This window comes from Talaromyces atroroseus (assembly GCF_001907595.1).
Source record: "Talaromyces atroroseus strain IBT 11181 chromosome Unknown scaffold_13, whole genome shotgun sequence".
Classification (NCBI taxonomy): domain Eukaryota; kingdom Fungi; phylum Ascomycota; class Eurotiomycetes; order Eurotiales; family Trichocomaceae; genus Talaromyces; species Talaromyces atroroseus.
The window spans coordinates 185,202-205,504 of NW_017971445.1; the positions used below are offsets into that span (position 1 = coordinate 185,202).

Consider the following 20,303-nt stretch of genomic DNA (forward strand, 5'->3'; position numbering starts at 1 on the left):
AACGCATGACATAGTTAAAATACGACAAAAAGAAACATCAGTCAATGAAGCCTCGAAGTCTAGACTGACCCACACAAGTCGGACTTGAAGAAGCTGGGGTAATCTCCGCATTTGGACACCACAGACGCTCTCTGGTGCCTAGTATGTCTTCTATATCTTCTCTATGCATCTCTCGGTCAGATTACAGTTGAATGAATGGCTGTAAATAATGAAAACATTATTGGGAGGATGTATAGACAAGAGTTGTGATATAGATGCTGGGTGTGTAGAGCCTGGACTGCCGAAGTCATTATAAATGATCACCACAAAGCTGCAGTGCGTCATTACATCAAAGCTCTTTCTCTATTCAGGAGTCGAGTCAAAGCTGGAGAAACCATGCTGTCCCCCAGATCAGTGCTCATCATGTCCATGCTATTCATCACATTTGAATTGTTGCAGGGCAATATGAAGGCAGTCGATGGCCTGATCACAAGTAGCATCAACCTCCTCAAGGGTAGGCTAAAATTATATCTCCCAGACACGCCTTCTAATCACGTTACATGGTTCAATGAACATACAAGGGAAGATGATATGGAAGATATCGAACACCTTCTCCCACTGATATCCATAATGAGCATTCCTCATCTCTCAATTTGCCAACACCCAGCTTTGGGACACCTCTGGAAACCACAACCTTCCCAATCCCAGCTATTCCAATATGGTGAAGCTCCAAACTCAATGGAGCAAATTCTACACTCGCGCGGCCGCCGCCTTCATCGGGCATGCTCTGGCGATTCAATTGCAATTTCCACCTACCCCACACGGGATAGATGAGCGTCAGCAAGTACTCGTCACGCAGCTGGGCATTTGGGAGGCAGAACTGGACTTATGGGTTGCCAAAAGCAAAGGCGATGGAGAGTCTACTCAGCGTGCACTTCAGCTCATGCAAATCCAGCATCTTGTGCTCTTAATATGCACTCTATCCTGCCTTGATTGCACCGGGCTAGCCTCTGATGCCCACGAGGCTGATTTCTATAGACTACTAACGCGCTGCGCAATCTTCCTCCGCGACTCATGTCTGTCATACCGATTCACGCTCAACACTTCCATCCTCAGCGCGCTGGGTATGGTAGTTATCAAATGCCGCGTGCACGACATACGCATGATGGCAGCCATGATGCGTCAGCTGCCATGGCGAGAGGGCGCCTGGGATTCCAGACTTATGTTGCACGGTAAGCTGGGTGGAGTGTTACTAGAGGAGCGGGCGCGAGATAGCAATGGATTTATCTCCCCGAAAGATCGTTGGTTTTGGACTGGAGGACAATGGGACGTTGACGGAGGCGTGTTGCTTGCAAGGTATGTCAGGGTGGTACCTGATGAAAACGGCATGTCTGTTCATACAACACTGCCTCTGGGCCTTGAAGGGTATCCTGATGTTTGCTCTGACATCGGCTGCTTCGTGGACCACGCTGCGGAGTGTATGAAACTTCCTTCGAAGAGAGTCCACGCCTAACAATCCTAGAACATTTTCTTTATTCAGTGTAAAACCGCTTGCAGTGAACTTGTCACCACTATGTATATGCAGACTGTTCAGGCTTTACCACACATCCCAACTCATTATTAATTTCGTCTCACATGCCAATGTTTATATTATATTATACAGGATACATATAGCCGCAGGTCGCTCCAATTTATCACGCCGGACCCAGCCAATTGCCAATGGCTTGCCTAAGCTTTTGATGGAAACTTTGTTCCATCCAGAAATGCCCGGCCATGTGAACCTCTACAGCATCCACCTGACTTTCCGGCGCATCCTTCAGCTTCTGGGTCCAGGCCTGAAGCTTTTTAGCGGATGTGAACATGTCGTCCGTACCGTACACGACGAGGGTCTTTTTCCCTGGGAGTCGCTGTTCAGGGGCTGGGGTGACGATCTGTTTGTTCCCAATCCACAGCTTTGACAAGTTTGCCCATAATGTCACGAATCCCGAGGCGAGAGAGAGGATAGGCGAGATCAATAAGAAAGAAATCTTTGCTGCCGGTAAATCACTTTCTGTATCATTTATTTCTACTACTCTTCGAAAGTCGTAGAATTCTTCATCTTCATTTACCTCTTCTCCCGAAGCCACTTGTTTGGCTTTCGCGATGATTTTGGCTGCAGACGAGTTTGTTTTCGGTTTGAAGAATACGGCCCTTACATCCTCGACGCTGGGTTGATAAGAGGCGATCATAGATCCATATGAATATCCGGCCAGGACTAGTTCAACCGGCTTAGGTGGCCCAAGGAGTTGTGAATATTTCAACATAAATCCGTAAGCAGAAACATAATCGCCCATCTCCGCTTTGGCCGTCCACGTCGTTGTGCCCCCGGAATAGCTCGCACCCCTATATAGAAAAACGAGTATTAGTCACATAGTTGCGATCAGAGAATAAAGATGCTCTCCGTGGTTGATTTCTCTATGGCGCAATGCGACAGACAGGAACAAGGAACCTACCGGAAATTCAATGTAAGCACCGTGTACCCATTGCGCACAAGCTCCGCGGTGATTGACAGAACAACAGGGTCGTCGTTGCTTCCCCCAAGTGTGGCATATGGATGAGCAACGACAGCAGCCTTGATCACAGGCTGCTGCTGGTAGTCCAGTCCCTCAGGCTGGTATATGCGGCAGCTCAGGCGGGTCTCATCGTGCACGGAAGGAATATAAAACTCGCGCACCGGCTTCATCGTGATGACAATAAAAGTAACCCCAGACCAAGTCAACACCCTGCCGATATGTTACAGTAGCACAAACCACACATCATAAGGGAAGGAAAAGAAGCAAAAATGACAAAAACAGAAAAAGGCGAAAGTTCTCAGCGATTCTCGATCTAGCCCGATCGAGCGGGGAGCGGGTCGTTGACGGCGTGCTTGCTTGATTGGTCGCAAACGTCCTGCCAACTGACAGCGCTTCGTCCGTCATCTCACTAGCACATCCACATGCGAATAGCTTCACATCCATGGCTACCATAAACGAGAACCAGGTCAAGGTCCTGGAGCAGACTAGGCAGCGTCTGCTGCAACTGACTCACTCTCTCGGCTCGCTCACTGGCAGCCTGCAGCACAGTGACCCTCTGCCTTCATGGTACGAACTAGACCCGCGACAGGCACGCGAGACTTGAAATCAAAAGCTAATTTCCCGGGTTGTTGTTCAAACAGGTCCTCCTTACAGTCGCAAGCCACCATTATTTCGAACAATCTCATCAACATCTGCACCCAGTTGTCGGAACACCAAGAACTTCTATCCTCGCTAGTCGCGTATCCGGCGCCGTCCTTCCCTGGCACTACCCAACAAGGCGTCCTAGAGCAATTGCTGCGCACGAAACTAGACCCCCGAGTTGAAGACTGGGTTACAAGAGGCCGGATTGCAGGCACCGAATCGCTGGACGCAAGCAATGGGCTCGGCGAAGCAGACTTGGCGGAGTTATGGGCATGGGCGCCTATTGAAGCAAACCAAGAAGCTCGAAGGCGGAACTGGGGAGGGAACTATACACTAGAAGAAAAGGAATTGGGAATCCAGAATGTGGTGACGGGTCTAACACGGCAGCTGCCGGACGATGACGAAGATGAAGAATCCGACGAGGAAGAAGAGGAGGAAGAGGATGGAGAGAAGATGGATATCGTTGGCGTGCATACGAAGCCTGGCGTTGGTGGCGTTGAGTTTGATCTGGCGAGGGCAAGGGATCATGTTCCGAGCGCTTCAGCTTCGCCTGCTCTGCCCCTCGCCGACATTTTCCGCTATATGATGACGGGGATGAAGCCGAAATCTGGGCCTTGATCATGGAATCCAATCATCGAATTTGCGAAATTCTCTTCATACAACCATATCTACTCGTGATACCCAGCTCAGCATTGTTGGATTAAACAAGCGACTTTTAGGTACGAGATATTCTACTATTTTGTCATCAAGCTCACTGACTGGAGTCATTGATAGAAAAATCAAAATTTGCCATTCTATGCTGGAAAACAAGCTAAATCAAAACTAGAATATTGGCACGGTCAGCCTCGTCGGCGAGTGGAAGGTGTCTTCCCCGCTGGTTTCGGCGACACGCCAGAGCTTTTAGCAGCCACAGGGGCCTTTTCCGCTGCCTTTTTACTCTTTTGTGATGGAGCAGCTGTCTTCTTTGCTGGGCTGTTCCAGTAGTATACCATCTGGATTGCAAGGACGGCGTTGAGGACGAAGGCGGCAAGAATGCTGTACAAGATGAGCTTGTCATCCACTTCTTGCAGCGTGGTGAATATGCGAGATAGAGTGCCAAGGAGATAGTTAAAGACCTGCCAAATAGAACATTAGTCACCCGTTTCGCCAAAAGTCGTTTGCTATGTTGTTACTAGTACGTACCGCAAATGCACTCAGCTGGCCGGTACTGCCCTCGTTGTAGATAGCAATAATCTGAGGAAGTTTGCTTGCAACTCCCAGGGCACCTGCACCCGCCTGCAGGAGAGAGATAGTATTGCCATCGACCAGATTCTGGTCGAACAGAAGCGCGTAGATGCTAGCAGCGACCACGGCGACAAAGGCCGCAGCACCAGCAGGTTTGCCAGCGAAAGATAGAACGAGAACCCCAATGACAACATCCTGCACCGCGATGAAAGCACTTTCGCCATAAGTGCTGAAGGGGAATCGCTGGCGAACGTTGTAGGACAGTGTGATCAGCAGGCTGGCTGTCTCCATGGCATATGATATGAAGGACACGCCAGCTGAGGAGCGCGAGTTCACAAGCTTGAGGATTTGAGGGACCTTCACGATAGCGCTAGTTCCTACGATGGCGAGGCCAAGGGCCTTGGAGATGGCGAGCGAGGTGCATTGCGGATCCTTGCTCACATCCAAGTCGAGCAGAAGGGCGCTGTGGCAGGTCGCGCCGATGAGGGAAATGATCGTATCGTGCACCGGCTCAGGCAACGCATCACTGATGGGTTTCAGAACCGGCTTGAGCGGTTCGACGACGAGGGCTTGGAGTTGGTCCATTTTGGGTTCAAGAAACGGTAGAGGCGTGATGAGAGTATAACAAATCTCGCGATGAATTAATTTCTTCGTTCAAGAATACTGTCATTCCGGTGTGGGGCCCCAGTCCGGCTCGTGATTGGCCAACCGTGGCTGCAGCTTCTGTTCCGCTCCTTTGCGGACTTCACTTCCCGAGAAAAGAAAGACTCACAGAAAATGAAGTCGACTCCAATCGCCAATCGCCAATCGCCAGTACCACGATGATGGCACTCCAATGCTAGCTCCAGCCATGCAGATTTCTGATAGCATTACTCGGTCATGCTACTACGACCTGCATTGATACGGCCACCCGTGGCCCGAGACGCGGCTTCGTTATGCTCACATTGCCTGTTCAGGGCCAATGTAGTCGGCCGCGCTGCAGCACAACGACGTTTCGGGACCACAAATTCTCAGCAATCGAATACCTTTAGCGGAGCAGTCGGTTCTTCTAAACTCTTGCAGAAAGAATATTTTGCCTCCTACGATCCATCAAAACGGGCATTCAAGAAGGGTGTCTTATCACATCGAGGTCATACGGCGCGCCTCAACACGAGTAGTTCAGCCATACCCACAGAAACAAGCCGCGATGCAATTGCTACAGATCACATACAGGAGCTACCTCACAGGCGGCGGAAGAGATTGAAGGAGGAGGAGCAGGAGGCGGCTAAAAACAATGCCACCGAGGAACAGTTACCTCTGGATGCTTCCGCTCAACTCTCTGCAATTTCATCCTCACTTCCTGCTGCTTCTCCGCGCAGAAAAATTGCTGCGTATCTCGCACTCGCGAAACCTCGATTATCCGTTTTGATCCTCCTTTCCACAACCTCTGCTTATGGGCTATACCCGATAACGACTCTCCTTGCCCTTGATCCATCAGTCGCCCAGCTTCCGACACTCTCTACCTCCACGCTTACATTCCTCTATTTGACGGCTGGCACTTTTATATCATGCGCCAGTGCCAATGCTTTCAACATGTTTTTCGAGCCTAAGTATGATGCCCTGATGTCACGAACTCGGAACAGGCCCCTTGTGCGCGGGCTTGTGTCTCGCCGTGGCGCTTTGGCTTTCGCCATTACGGCTGGCCTCGTTGGTGTTGGACTTCTCTACGTTGGAACGAACCCCACCGTTTCCGCCTTATCTGCGGCGAATATAATTTTGTACGGTTTCGTATATACACCTATGAAGAGGGTACATGTCATCAATACATGGATTGGCGCTATTGTGGGTGCGATCCCGCCTATGATGGGCTGGGTTGCTGCCGCTGGGCAAACCGCAACAACGGGCCATGATACATGGAAAGACATGCTTTTAAGCGAGGAGAGTATAGGTGGATGGCTCCTGGCTTCAATGCTGTTTGCGTGGCAATTCCCACATTTCAATTCACTCTCTCATCTCATACGGGCAGAATACAAAGCGGCTGGCCATCAAATGATGTGTTGGGTGAACCCAGCTCGAAACGCGCGTGTTGCGCTTCGGTATTCGGTGCTCATGTTCCCCATTGCATTCGGATTTTGGTGGAGCGGATACGTGAACAACTGGTTCTTAGTCAGTAGTTCCTTAGCCAATGGATGGATGCTGAAAGAGGCCTATCAATTCTGGAGACATCAAGGTGCCAAGGGAACTGCTCGTGGTCTGTTTTGGGCGAGTGTATGGCAACTTCCCATCTTTCTGATTGGTGGACTTGCCACTAAAAAAGGGGTGTGGGATGGGCTATGGCGAAGAATCACAGGCGAGTCAGAAGAACTGGAGGAAGATGATCTGTACGATGATGATGAAGGACGCGACGGAGATGATAATACTATTCCCACCAAGACGGGGAATATTGTATCGCTTCCGGCTCGAACAAGAGCATAGGAATATCTGTACCCATTCATTGTTAAGTAGCTTTTTTTGCATATTTTCTGTTATTTGAGACTGCATGTATTATTACCCATCAATATCCATTCCAGCTATAAATTAAAGAGCACGGTCGTTCCACAAGTCTTGGTTTTTCCTGCGCTAGATACCTCGTTCCACTTTAGATGCAGGCACTTGCTAAGCAAGGTTGACGATTCGTCCTCTTTCTAATGTGCGGGACTGCAGCTTGAATGTCATTTGCATTTATTCTAGGTCTAGTCTTTTGACGAGAAAGTTACACTTGCATTGTCCACTTTCGTCGACTGCGGTTCCTCCGAATGGCATGATTCTTGTATGAGCCTTGTGCTAGCCAAATTTTAGAAGTCCGTCTCTTCCTGACTAGTTCTCTCAATGTGATCCACTGTCCCATCAGACGCATAATTCTTGCCTGCAGCCGTCTTCTCCACGACCTCCGCTTCATGCACAACATACTTTGCTGGCCGCTTCCGAGAAATAGCATCAGAATCATTAACGACAATCAATGAAGGATTGGATCTGTAGTATGCGTCCATATCTTCAAGACTTCGGTTGGCTATACGTGAAGGTTAGTATAACATGAATCTTTCTCGGGTGCAGGAGAACATACCGGTCTCAGGGTAGAAAAGGTACAGAATGGGCAGGAAGACAGCATTGGTTACAGTCCATACGACCCAGAATTTCCAGCCCAGGTTATCAATTCCAATTGGGGTAACTTCAACAACGGCAAAGTTTGTGATCCTGCATTTCATTGTTTACAGTCAGAAAGATTTTTTCTCGCGGAGAGGGAGCGATATAACGAACCAGTCCGTAGCCGTTGCAACAGCAGCTCCTTTCGTCCGCATCGGCAGGGAGTTGATCTCGGTCGGATATAGCCATGGAATTCCAAGCATTCCAATGCCAAACGAGCCAAAATAAAGGAAGAAGAACGCTACTGATGCCGATGCATATTCTTTTCCTTGGTCACTTGCCTCAGAGTAGCGAAGCAAGATGGTAATTACCAAAAAGCATGCAAATTGGCTGAACGTGGAGGCTATCATCAAGCCGCGTCGACCGACTCGCTCAATCAACAACACCGCAATTCCGGAAAACATCAAGTATGATACACCGTTACATGCCGTCAAGAGACGTGCTAGCTCGTCGGAAAGGCCGACGGACTGGAAAAAGAAAAGGAAGGTTTTGTTAGCTATTGCTTCTTGTCTTCAAAAACTTCCACCGAGGAAAGCTTTTGCTCACATTGGTCAACACGGTAGGAAAATAATAGGACATGATGTTGATGCCACCGAACTGCTGCATGAACTGACTCCCAGCACCAAGAACCAATCGTCGAAGGGGTTTGGTATCATTTTCTCTCTTCTTGAAAATATCTCTCCATCGCACGCCATTTTCGCGCTCATACCGGACGCTGAAACTGATTTCTCGGCACTGCGAGACGACGAATGGATCATTTTTGGGCTTCGCCTCCAAGCAACTCAGCACCTCAATCGCTTCTTCCTCTCTTCCATGAGCGATAAGCCACCTACATTCCAACTGTTCAACTATCAACTCCATAAGGAGCTTATGATGGGATCTCAACTTACCTAGGGGACTCTGGAAGCCAGGGGGTAGTAAACCAGAGAACGAAGAGAAACACAAACTGGAAGGCAAGAGGGAATCGCCATGCTACCGGTCCACCAACGAACGAAAACCCGTAGTTGATCCAGTTGACGAGGCAGTAGCCTGCAATGTTCATCATCATTTCGAAAGTAACGAGTTTTCCACGCCACTTCAATTGGGATGTCTCTGTTTGCCAAATTGGTGCCGTGGCTGTATTGATTCCGTTGCCGAGTCTGTGCGGCAAAGTCAGATATACAATTTACGATTCTTTCTCGAATCGGTCAGTTACTTACCCCGACACGATTCGTCCAACAAACATCTGTGGCAAGCTGAACGAGCTTGCCTGCAGTATAGTGCCCACGGCCATGACAGTAGTACCAATCATGATAGACTTCTTGCGCCCTAATGCCTCTCCAATAGTAAAGGCAATAATGGCTCCAAAAAAACAGCCAACATCGTAAATAGCCGTCACAGTTGAGCTAATTGTTGTTTTTCCCACCAGACCATGAACCTCAAGGTAGTCCTGGGAGATCACCACGCCGCCTGTATCAAAGATTGTCAATTGGATTTCATTCTCGCGGTAGATTGATATTGGCTTACTGAAGACGCCCTGGTCATAACCGAATAACGACATGTCCGTTGCACAGGCGACCTGTGTGATTGTTAAGAGGTCATTGCGTTTATCTAGGGAAGTGCAGTAATACATACTGTAACCCAGAATGTAAGCCATCCTCCTGTCAGCCCAAAATAGGGCTTTTTCTTTTCTAAGGGGCCTCTCATATTGGGAAAAAAAAAAGACAATCGAATCAAAATGCAACGATAAGACCGGGAGGAGTCAGGTTTATTAAGAAACCAGAGTCTTTCTGACAAGGTTGAAGACAAGGTACTTTATAACTGGATACTCATAAACGTAGATACATGAATGAATCCCCTCCACCCACGGAGGTAGACTACGAACCAATCCATGACATCATGGATTGAATTGCTCATTTCTGAAACAAAGACTTGATACTAGCCAGTTCTTGGATACTGTTATCACAAATCCCCGTGGGGGCTGTAGGGTAGCATCGTGTGGAGGGATCCGCATTTTTCTATGGCTGGCTAGCAATGCCGAGCAATTAGTGCTTCGTACCTACGCTAGTCTCGATTGTGGTGGCTTATTGGGTAAGATGCTCGGATACCATGCCGACAGTGACTGGGCATGGACTGAGATTCGGCATTATTGATGTATTAGCATGATAGCATGATAGCAATTGAACCATGGAAAGAGCAGGTGATATATTTATGAGTGTTTGACTTTGACATCATGAATTACGGTCAAAAGAAGATGTATATCCGCTAGATATATGAAGAAGATAATTGCATAAGTCACAAGCCCCAACCCTAATATCCGGGGAAAAGTGGGGGCGCGGGATGGAATGCGGGGGGACTGTGCCACTGACGTCAACTTCTTATTCCGGACTTAGTCAACCCTATCTATTGCAATTTGCTTCGTCACTGAATGTTATTGAATCAAGTCTAACTAGCCACAGGTTTACCGTATTCCTCAATGTGGCCTAGGAAGCGGTGGCATAAGCATCTAACCCCAACCAAGATACCCCAGGTATTAACAATACGATGAGTTGTGCTTGCTTTTTTCTCCGCTGCTATACTCTCTGCACACAGTATCTTTTCTGGACTGATGTAGGCTAACGTGTAGAGTATTATTCGTTTTTTAGGCCGGTATGAGGGTTACCAGATAGATCTCGTTTCATATATGGTGCACTAAGCGTTTAACAAGTTGTCAATCTAGTGAGCAGGTCGTATGTGCTTCTAACAATAGCTGCCAAAGACCTGAAAGAACTACAGATATATTGGAGGCAAGAAAATAAACAAAGGAAAACATAAGAAACCACTAAATCGGAAGGATATAAAACAAAGGGGAAGTGACAATAGACCCAAGAATGAGCTAGAAAGAAAAAACCCAAAAGCCCGAAGGGCATAATGAAATCGAAAAGAAGTAAAGTAAAAAACCAAAGGCATTACCAGCCTTGGTCTCAGCAAATAGAAAGAGAGTTATTCATGCCATCTGTTTCTTCAAGAATTCCAGACGCATCTGCTTGACATTTTGACCAATCTTTGTACCTCCGGCGCCTCCATCAAAACAATGAAAGCCTGCGAATTTGTTGCAAGCCACACGAACTCCAGCAGATTTAAGCTTTGCGGCAAACTCGCTGCCTTCATCACGTAGGACGTCCGCTTCTGCTATTTCCACCAAAGTCTCTGGGAAATTTTTCAAATCTTCTGTCGTTGCTTTCGCCGGAACGGTGTATTTTGTACTCTTCCTGGGTATTTTTAAACAATATTTCCAGCAAGCTTTGACAGTTTTGCTCGGTAGGAACGGTGATTTCTTAAATAGCTTGTGTGATTCCGTAGCACATACGTCGTCCAACATGGGAAAAGACATTATATTGCACTTTATATTGATCTTTGTTCGCTCACGAATCTTGAGATTCAGTCCAACCAGCAAGGCTGCACCAGCAGACCGTCCAATGACAGCCAATCTGTCGAAGTTGATTTTGCCAGCATCTTTGTATCTGTTCCAAAACTCCACCAGTCCCTGGTAGCATTGTTCCATTTGATTAGGGGCAATAGACTCTGGTGCAAGGTTGTAGTTTATGGAGACACAGACCGCATTTAGATCAGCGATGCATGGAAAGATCGAATCAATTCCAGAATACTGGTTATTGGTAACGAACCCACCGCCATGTATAAAGTACAGGCAAGGACGACCACCAGCGGGCGCAGGTTTGTCTTTGGGAGTGAATACGGACAGTTCGAAGGGCTCTTTATTCGTATCCTTCAATTTAATAAGTTTGTGATCCAACTTGCCATATACCTCGTACTTGTGCTGAACAGAGGCCGCAGTATCTGATATTCCCTTTCTGGCAGCTTTTATTTGATCATCGGTGACCAATTCGAATGGTACCGACATTTTGTCGAAGAAATCATGTAGCTCGGCATCGCAGGCCTCGCGGCCTGTATTTGGTGTTTGTGGCATGGTGTTCGATTTGATTTTTGCTGATGATTGAGAAACATGAGAGCGCGTATGTGTAAAACACCAAGGGTAGCAATTGCGCTGCAGAAATCATATTTATAGACAAATCTCAGTGACTCATGACGAGGAAATCTCCTTTAGTGACGTTGTTATGGGACAAAGAGGTTTGGAATATCCCTGGTTATGATGCCCCGTTTTCATCTGAAGTGTTTCAAAGGTTCTTTTACACATTGCAACCCTGTTCACAAATGTACGGGAATTTGCTTCAACTGCAGCAGAAGTTTTATGTAGAAAGTCCAGAAGTCCTGCGGAAATCATTTTTATTTCGCTTATCTTCCTCGGTCTGTCTTCCCTATGTCTGCCCAGGCCGCCGAATGTGCTAGCATCATGACTACAGTGGTAGTCACTTACCACAATTGCTAAAAGTACCTAAGTATTGATGGGCTGTTCCATTGTCTGATGTGGTTACCTCATCGCAGCGAACATATTATTTGCGTGTTTCTCGCGTAAGATCCGTCGAGGATCAATGGGAATTGTCTCTTTTTATCACGCAGCCTCGTTGGTTTTTGTTTTTTTCCTACATAAAATTTGAAATGCCATCCAAGTTTCCTAATCCCATAACCTGCCTTAACGATGTAGGCCAATAACATGTCTGGATATGCTACCTGTTTATAATGCCTAGAGAACGACTTGATGGCCTGTTAAGGATCGAGACCCACATGGAAAGTTCAAACACAAACCACCAAGCTATCATTATTGTTTCTTCAATGGCTATTCAAGATATATATTGTAGTGTTTGTATTATATTTGCCTACCAATGGCCTGCATATGTATTGACAATATAAGTGATTAAACCCCTTCTCGTTAGATCCCATAGTAGTGGAACGCGCCCCTTGAACACCAGTTTGGAAAGAAAAAGAAATAAAGGAAAAGGACGTTGTGCATATGTACATTTACATAACCTAGGAAGCTCACGCATAGATCAACGGCTCTCCCACGAAGATCTACGCCGATTCAGAGGAGGGCGCGAGACTGGCTGGCGCGTATTATAAGCAGCATGTGCCATCGACAGCGCAAAGGTTGATAAGGAAGAATTACTGAGATGTGCCGTAGGGGGTGGCGCAATCATTGTTGCCGGTGAAGAATCTGATGATGATCCTGTTTGTTGATGATTATTCGACAAAGGGAAATTATTGGATAGACTGTCGCTTCGACGATGATGGCTACTTCTCATTGAAGATGCTCTAGATCTCGAGTATAATGATCCACAAGACGAATAAGGTGGTGGAGGGGTGTCTCTTGTGTCTGTGGATGTATGTCCGAAGCTGCTCGGGAATGAATATGCGGATGATGCGTCATCCATGGTTGCAGTTACTGTTACGCTGCTGCTGCCGCCTGTGCTATGGGCTTGAATAGGGACATCTGGTTCTTCAAAATATTGTAGGTTCTTCTCATCAGACTGCTGTTGACGCCGCTGCTGTTCATGGAAATTGCTCCTAATGCTTTTCTCATGAGTGCCCATTGGATGAGGTGTATAGCGCGGCAAAGGGACGACTGGAGTATAGCCGCTGTCGACAGAGTCGTACCGAGGCGGTTGGCTTTGGCTGTCTACCCGGTGCATAAAACCGGCTTCAGGATAAACAGAGACCTGGCTTGTCGAAGGTTCCGGCGCGGTAGAGTGGAAACAACCGCAGAGTTGCGGCATGTTTTATATATCGAGTTTTGGGCAGGTAATAATGGACTTTTGTTCGATTTAATGAATGAAATGGCGCAACGGTCGATGCAATGTAACATGCGATCTGGCAGAAATCCCAGTGTTGCAATGTAATGCAATCTATCTAGATTGTAATCATAGAAGAAACAGGTACATGCGAAAGTACTGTAGAAGGATCACTTCATCGTCCTGCGCCTTCCCGGCTTGGGTCGGTTCCTGGAGCAAGAAAGAGGGGAGGCGAGTTATATGTTGATTGCCGCAAAGCGAATGATAAGTATTGAACGAATGGAGAAAGAGGAAGAGGACGAAAAGTAGGTGGCGATGGCGATGGTGATGAGAACGATTGATGAATACGTAGCGACAACGGTTGAGCGAGGCTGAGCGGGCAGCCGCAGTTCTCAGGCACCAGCATTCATCCCGCCCGCGATTGGCTCCCCCGCCGGCCTTATCGATACGGCTGGCGTGGGGCTCTTTGAGGCCTTTTTTCAGTCTAGCGCCGTTTTATTTTCGCTTTTTTTGCGACAACTTCAAAAAGGGCAAAAAAAGAAGTACACTCGCTGCCTAGCACAAGAGCTTGCCCTTTCCAATTGCATTGTTAGCCCAAAAGGTCATGAATTGACCTTTCCAGCCACACAGAATGCCTGCCCTTCCCGCCGATGGCGACTATATAACAATCTCGCAGCTCGTCGAGCCCCCCACCGTGCCCAGCTGGCGCTCCCACGACCCCGATCGAAACGCCAAACGAACCGATCCTTTCGCATTCGGACAGCGCTTCCTTGAAGAAGGAGACAATGTCTTCGAGTATAACGCCTGGGACCACGTCGAAACAGACGAGGACTACCGGGCCTATGCTGAGCTGCAATATGCCAAGCAGCGCGAGAACCCCGCTTCCGACTGGCACAAAAAGTTGTATAATTCAACGCCCGCAAAATTTTGGGATCGGTTCTACAAGAACCATAATCAGAACTTTTTCAAGGATAGAAAGTGGCTGCGGCAGGAGTTCCCAGTTCTAGCCGAAGTGACCAAAAGGGATGCTGGTCGCAAGGTAGTGCTGGAGGTAGGTGCCGGAGCGGGCAATACAGCATTTCCGCTCGTTAACAACAACGAAAATGAAGAATTAATGGTTTACGCTTGTGACTACTCTAAAAATGCCGTCAAAGTGATGCGAGAAAGTGAGCACTACAATGAAAAATATATGCGCGCAGAGGTCTGGGATGTCACTCAAGCAGAGACAGAGGGAGAGGACGGTTCTTCTTCCTTGCCACCGGAAATGGAAGAAAACTCGGTTGACGTCGTCATTCTCATTTTCATCATGTCTGCGCTTGCACCGGATCAGTGGGATGCGGCCTTGCGCAACATATATCGAGTCCTCAAGCCGGGAGGTGAGGTCCTATTCCGTGATTACGGCCGTGGTGACCTTGCCCAGGTGCGCTTTAAAAAGGAGCGTTACATCGCAGAAAACTTTTACGTGCGAGGTGACGGAACGAGAGTCTATTTCTTCGATCCTGAAGAGTTGAGGCAAATCTGGAGTGGTTGGACACCCGAGACGGGTTTGCAAATGAACGTCAACAATAACGATAGCAAAGATCATCACGAAGAGGAAGGCGAAACCAAAGAAATAGAAACACAGCCAACTGTTGACCAGGACGGGCAAACAAAGGACGAGACCAAAGATTCGATTGAAGGTGCTTTTGAGATATTGAATCTAGGAAAAGACCAGAGACTTCTAGTCAATCGTCAGCGGCGTCTCAAAATGTACCGCTGCTGGCTGCAGGCTCGATTTAAGAAACGAATTATTCATGATTCCGGTGAGAGCCAGAAGCCAACATCGACGCCGGAAACAATTGCAGATCAGCTTGAGAATACCACGTTATAGTGCGTTTCCACATTATAATATATCCCTGTTCGAGTCTCACGCCGTTTGTCCTATAGACCAATTTTCCCTGTTAGTTGGTCTATCAAGTTTATATAGATTAGAATAAAATTATATTTACGCCAAAAAAAAATTCAAGTTGACTCGCATAACACCGTGTTGCAATTCTATTCTCTATTCGGAATCGTCGAGTATAATTTATGTAGACAGTTCAATCGGCTCGGCAAAAATATATCTATAATCGAGATATCCAAGTCGTTAAAGAGAGAAATTACATGTCAAAAATGGAGTCTAAAAAGATTAGGCATGCATCATGACTCGCAGTATACGAGAAACCCCTACCAATACGTCAACGTCCAGCCACAGATAAATTTTGATAGGCAAACACAGATAAGGACAAAGTTTTACCTAGATAGGAGCCGGAAATGTCAATTCACAGATCAATTGGTCGGTTGGTGCTTAAGAATCTGACGGATATAAGCTTTAGGAAGCACCGAGACTGTCGGTAATAAACCTAACGTACGGATATTCCGTACAGTATAAGGAATGCTTTTAGGGCTTCTTGGCTGCACCATGGCGTTGAAGGGTAGTAGGACTCAACAAGCATGACGGCCGTTTTTGATATTTTACGTATTTTGCCACGCTCTTTTCCAGGCGTTCTCTTTCAGTTTCTCCTTGGTTCAGTGGTGAAGATGAAGACTCCAGAGTCGACAGTAGTATTAGGTTTGAAAAGTTGCTAATTCCCAACCTTACTAGTAGTATAGTTAACTACTCCGAATAGAGTCATAAACTCAGAAAAATGCAACGGTCTAACCCGCCCAGATCCACTATCTACATAAGGGAGTGGATCCAAAAATGGGGCCATTCTTCGTATACTTCTTAACATGCAGTGGCAGCAGTGCAGCGCATCATTCAGCTTCCAGCCATAAATGTTGGTTACTTTGCTAACGAAAAACTTTATCCTTCCCACGAGTCTACACGTTGTAGGCATGATGTGGACTCGGCTTTGTAGCGATTCGTTCTTGCTAATCAAAACATTTGGAGGCCTCTTGGCTAGCATGATAAGCACACGTGCTTTTTTTTCCGACTAACTAAGCCTCGCGTGTTGTATGGAGAGTCGAGTGGGAATTAGTATTAAAAGACCTTACTTGCCCTGCATAGTGAGGGGAAATGGTGATATGTTTTGTAGTACTGCCCGAATTCGACGTCTTTCTATGCCACACGCGACATTACCACCCCGAGTCTAACTCAAAGTACCTAGTTAGTGAAGCAGATTAAAAGACAACCCAAAAGGACATAAGGTCAATCTATCCTAGCAATGTTGAAGCAGAAAACTGCCGCACCGGCTGATGGTGACCAATTCCCTTTATCTAAATTCCACCTGCCTTCCGCTCTGGGCAACGTTCTATGGCACGAACTGCAACTCTGCTATGGATTTGTGCGTCGAGATTTGGGCACGGGACTTCTTCCTGTTCCTGGGTTTGCATTGGCATCTTTACTCTATCGAAAGGCCTCAACGGAGGAGATCTATCGCGTGATTCCATGTACGTGGGCCTTGCAAAGCAACCTATCACATTCTCATATAACTAGTTACTAACAACGGATGGAGAGAAAAACAATAGACGCCTTCCTATATGGCTTCTTATATCTATACACATTTGTGGTCGCCAACCAAATCGACGGCGTCGCCGAAGACAAAGTCAACAAACCAGATCGTCCCATCGCCAGCGGCGCAACAACACTGCAAGCCGCTAAAATCCGCTGGGTAGCTTTAACCAGTATCTATCTAGCATACAGCTATACTCTCGGGGTTGAGAAACCGACCATGCTATGGATTGCAACAACCATTGCGCACAATTTCCTAGGCTTTGCGAATTTCGGTCCCACAAAAGATGGGTGTATGGGTGCTGGGTGCATTGCACAGTTGACGGCAGCGTGGGCAATTGGTGGCTCACAGTCGGAAATGGGTTGGGAATGGATTAAGTATATTACTTTGTATATGCTGTGGCCGATTCCGTTGCAGGACTTGAGAGATGTACCTGGGGACAAGGCTGTTGGACGGCTGACGACGCCGATTTTGTTGGGTGACACTCTTTGTGAGTATTCTCTGTTTTATATCCCTCAATTTCATTCTTGACTGATATTTTTTCAAGCCCGTATTTATATTTCGGCTGGAATAATCACCTCTCAGGTAAGAATTCTCTGAGACGGCGGAGGGGAAGGTGATTTTTGTTTGATTTTCAGCTAACGATATAAAGTACCTTCTCGTGCGACATCGAATCCTTGAGTACAGATACGACGTCTCGACTATCGTTCTCAGTGTGCTTCTTGCTATCATGAGTCTGGCAGTCGTGGTAAGACTATTTTTGTGGCGATCTGTGACGGCTGATCGCTATTCTTACTGGCTCTACACGGTTATTTATGTCTTTCAACCAGTGTCGGCCTGTATAGTGTTTGCTTAAATGGAATTTCTAGTTCATTAAGCAGCCTTCCAAACTTGGATGGTCAGGTATATAGGTTAGGTCGTCGATGGGAGGTCTACCTCTGATTAGAATGAGTGTATGGTGGAAAGATTATATCTCAGGAAGTATCATCATAGAAATGGGGCAAATGGCGAATGAGATCAAAAATAGACGAGAAGTTGTCATTGAATGATTGCGCAACCCAGGTTAGGGCTACAGACTCACCTGATATTCATAGAAATTACCTGTTCGAGTATTTTCCCACCTCTACTATTTAGGTACGTTATGCCAAGATCTTATTCGTGGCATCTATCATACATTCATGCAAGTGTAGGTAACATCGCTGTCTTAAGTTAATATACATAATCCAATTTTGATTCCCTATACAGATCCTGAATATTACCCCAGGTATATGTGGCAATTCGGTCATCACACTTGAACCATTCTTCAATGGTTTCCCATTCCGAATCATCCAGCGAGGTGATGTACTTCCTTCGTCGTCGTCTACACATAATCCTTCCGCGGGGTTTTAATCCATCCTCCATGAGTATCTGGACGTCCTGGAAACGGTGTGATTCGGGAAGCGGTTCCTGCTGGAGCGACGAGAATGATTGAGTCGATTCATCGTTAATCAAACGATAAAAGTCACCTTCTTCCAATCTAACAACTTTCTCAGCAGCACCCGCAACAGCAGCCCCATCCCACACTGCTTCGCGGTGAGGCGCAATTCTCAATACCTGGATTGCATGTCTTCGAAGGTAGGGAACACGGCATTTAAGCGCTGTATAGTACAATGGTGCAACGGCACCCATATCTGCAGTAAAGTTCAAAGGACCGATGCGACAGCCCGCTGTGCTCGGTGTATAATTTCCGGGAAACCTTGTCATCATGACCATGTCGCTGGATGTTCTCATGAGATCTTTAAAAAGGCCTGTATATTTATCGAATACCATTTCGCTTCGAACCTCGTTGGGACTGGGGCATGTGAGGAGCATGATTTTGATCATAATCGAGTAGATTCGAAGTACAGTGAATCCTAGAAACGGCCGAATTTTGAGGCTTGATAAAAGGCTGCTTTCGGTTCTTTCGTGTATATTCATCCACGAGTCTAAAGCTCCCAGGAGCTCCTCCTTGGTGTCTAAAGGATTGCACTTAATGTCATTAGCAGGGAAGTACAGACTGTCAGTCTTGGACTTGTCAACCAAGCGAAGGGTTTTGCCAATTAAAACTTCCAAATATTGTCGTGATTCCTCCGGCGAGACAAACATATTTGGAAGTTTGTACTTTGGAGGAGAATATGTGTCTGTTGCGTGCAAGTACCGCGAGGGATATCCGAATAACATACATTGCGTATCCATTCGCGCTAGTATTTCCATCAGATGGTCATCCACTGTCTTGGGCTCTGATGCGCGAATGATCGTTCTACTGAACCTCTTGGCCGATGCATTGGACTTGAGTCTCCACTGCAAAGTCCTCAAGACATTGATTCCATGGTCGATATGCACGTTCGCCATAGAATATGACCCTCTCATGAACTCAATGCATATGAAAAGGATGCAAGTCGTCAAAGCAATCTGAATAGAGTGGTGACTATTATCTTGGAAGTGTGATCGTAGATGCTTAATGGCTTTGTTATATTGTTTCAATGCAAACCGATCCCACTTTTCTGTCTCGGAATCATAGTCAATAAACGGATTATCGGAAGATTCTCGCATACAGCTGGTAAATTCTTGACTGCGCTGCGTAGATGCTAGTGCGATGACAGCATGGAATACGGCACCTTGTGTGCAAGATAGCTGTGGGAGAACCTGGTCCCAGAATTCGGAATCGAAAAGCCCGGGAAGTTTGACTAGAGACCGAACCTGAAAGAACTCTAGACAAAACAACTCGTCCGCGTCCACTGTTATGCTTAGATGTTTGAGAAACTTGGCACCCTCTCCGACAAACGCATTGTCGCAGATAGGCTCAATTGCAGCTCGAGTTCTATCGGGGCGAAGGCGAGAACCATTAGATTCAGCAAGCGGACGGAACCCATTGTTAAAGATCCGACTGCCAGCAGTAGCAGAAGTCCCCCAGATGCCGTATCCATCGCAGGTGCGACCCGTGGCGGTGCATCGCTCGCAAGCAGGTCTTTTCTCGTCGCATTTTATCCTGCGTATCCTAGGCCGGCGTCAGCCATATGATATGCCAGATACCTAGACAATGCAGACTGGGCTGCTCACTTGCACGTCCTACAACCAGATTTGACATGTCTCGTGCCTCGTCGTCGAACTTTCCGGCTTTGGCGAGATCCGGGATCCGAAGACTCTTCCATTTTCTGTCTACTCCGTGGTGGATGCAGGTTGACAGCCTTGGACAGCGTGCGAAAGCTATAAGAAAGCAGCTGGGGATTTCAATCGAACAAGCCCCATGGTTTATGGCAGCACATACTGCTTCAGAGCTGGCTATAGCTACGTTGAAGTGGCGAACCCTCTTATAGATCGCAAGCTCGCCGTTGGGTCGCTCGTGAAGTACAGCCTGTGATTGGCTGGTTAAATTAGCCTCTCTTAGTGTATTTTAACGGTTCAATACCAAGCAAATACGATAAGTTACACAGATCTGCGTGCACAACGGTATGGCCATTGATTAGCTATGCGATTGGTTCCTGAACGCGGTTTGGCCAATACCGGACCGATTCCGCGGAGTCCGACCTTGTATTTTTATTTATGATGACATGTGAGAGAGCCTGTTTTCTGCAGTGATAGCACCGCCG

The 20,303-nt window shown here is 47.1% G+C and overlaps 9 protein-coding genes across 9 annotated transcripts; 4 read left to right on the forward strand and 5 right to left on the reverse strand.

Annotated features, from left to right (window-relative positions):
• Positions 1-1,673: 1,673 nt before the first annotated feature.
• On the reverse strand, positions 1,674-2,701 carry UA08_08102 (hypothetical protein; the record flags this gene model as incomplete). The annotated part of the gene is made up of 2 exons (XM_020263307.1): positions 1,674-2,361; positions 2,472-2,701. 2 exons carry the CDS (start codon positions 2,699-2,701, stop codon positions 1,674-1,676), a joined length of 918 nt encoding a protein of 305 aa, XP_020116598.1.
• A 272-nt stretch (positions 2,702-2,973) lies between these two features.
• Positions 2,974-3,791, forward strand: UA08_08103 (Mediator of RNA polymerase II transcription subunit 8; the record flags this gene model as incomplete). The annotated part of the gene is made up of 2 exons (XM_020263308.1): positions 2,974-3,098; positions 3,173-3,791. The coding sequence occupies 2 exons, from the start codon at positions 2,974-2,976 to the stop codon at positions 3,789-3,791; spliced, it is 744 nt and encodes a 247-aa protein (XP_020116599.1).
• A 221-nt stretch (positions 3,792-4,012) lies between these two features.
• Positions 4,013-4,982, reverse strand: UA08_08104 (hypothetical protein; the record flags this gene model as incomplete). Its single annotated transcript, XM_020263309.1, has 2 exons — positions 4,013-4,288; positions 4,356-4,982. 2 exons carry the CDS (start codon positions 4,980-4,982, stop codon positions 4,013-4,015), a joined length of 903 nt encoding a protein of 300 aa, XP_020116600.1.
• A 294-nt stretch (positions 4,983-5,276) lies between these two features.
• Positions 5,277-6,851, forward strand: UA08_08105 (Protoheme IX farnesyltransferase, mitochondrial; the record flags this gene model as incomplete). The annotated part of the gene is made up of 1 exon (XM_020263311.1): positions 5,277-6,851. One exon carries the CDS (start codon positions 5,277-5,279, stop codon positions 6,849-6,851), a length of 1,575 nt encoding a protein of 524 aa, XP_020116601.1.
• Positions 6,852-7,210: 359 nt separating this feature from the next.
• On the reverse strand, positions 7,211-9,245 carry UA08_08106 (hypothetical protein; the record flags this gene model as incomplete). Its single annotated transcript, XM_020263312.1, has 7 exons — positions 7,211-7,425; positions 7,480-7,610; positions 7,674-8,026; positions 8,106-8,388; positions 8,450-8,698; positions 8,759-9,117; positions 9,174-9,245. 7 exons carry the CDS (start codon positions 9,243-9,245, stop codon positions 7,211-7,213), a joined length of 1,662 nt encoding a protein of 553 aa, XP_020116602.1.
• A 1,279-nt stretch (positions 9,246-10,524) lies between these two features.
• UA08_08107 (hypothetical protein) lies at positions 10,525-11,505 on the reverse strand (the record flags this gene model as incomplete). Its single annotated transcript, XM_020263313.1, has 1 exon — positions 10,525-11,505. One exon carries the CDS (start codon positions 11,503-11,505, stop codon positions 10,525-10,527), a length of 981 nt encoding a protein of 326 aa, XP_020116709.1.
• Positions 11,506-13,853: 2,348 nt separating this feature from the next.
• On the forward strand, positions 13,854-15,092 carry UA08_08108 (hypothetical protein; the record flags this gene model as incomplete). Its single annotated transcript, XM_020263314.1, has 1 exon — positions 13,854-15,092. The coding sequence occupies one exon, from the start codon at positions 13,854-13,856 to the stop codon at positions 15,090-15,092; it is 1,239 nt and encodes a 412-aa protein (XP_020116710.1).
• Positions 15,093-16,407: 1,315 nt separating this feature from the next.
• UA08_08109 (hypothetical protein) lies at positions 16,408-17,606 on the forward strand (the record flags this gene model as incomplete). Its single annotated transcript, XM_020263315.1, has 5 exons — positions 16,408-16,633; positions 16,712-17,185; positions 17,243-17,280; positions 17,348-17,443; positions 17,565-17,606. 5 exons carry the CDS (start codon positions 16,408-16,410, stop codon positions 17,604-17,606), a joined length of 876 nt encoding a protein of 291 aa, XP_020116540.1.
• Positions 17,607-17,904: 298 nt separating this feature from the next.
• Positions 17,905-19,865, reverse strand: UA08_08110 (hypothetical protein; the record flags this gene model as incomplete). Its single annotated transcript, XM_020263316.1, has 2 exons — positions 17,905-19,711; positions 19,774-19,865. The coding sequence occupies 2 exons, from the start codon at positions 19,863-19,865 to the stop codon at positions 17,905-17,907; spliced, it is 1,899 nt and encodes a 632-aa protein (XP_020116539.1).
• Positions 19,866-20,303: the final 438 nt, after the last annotated feature.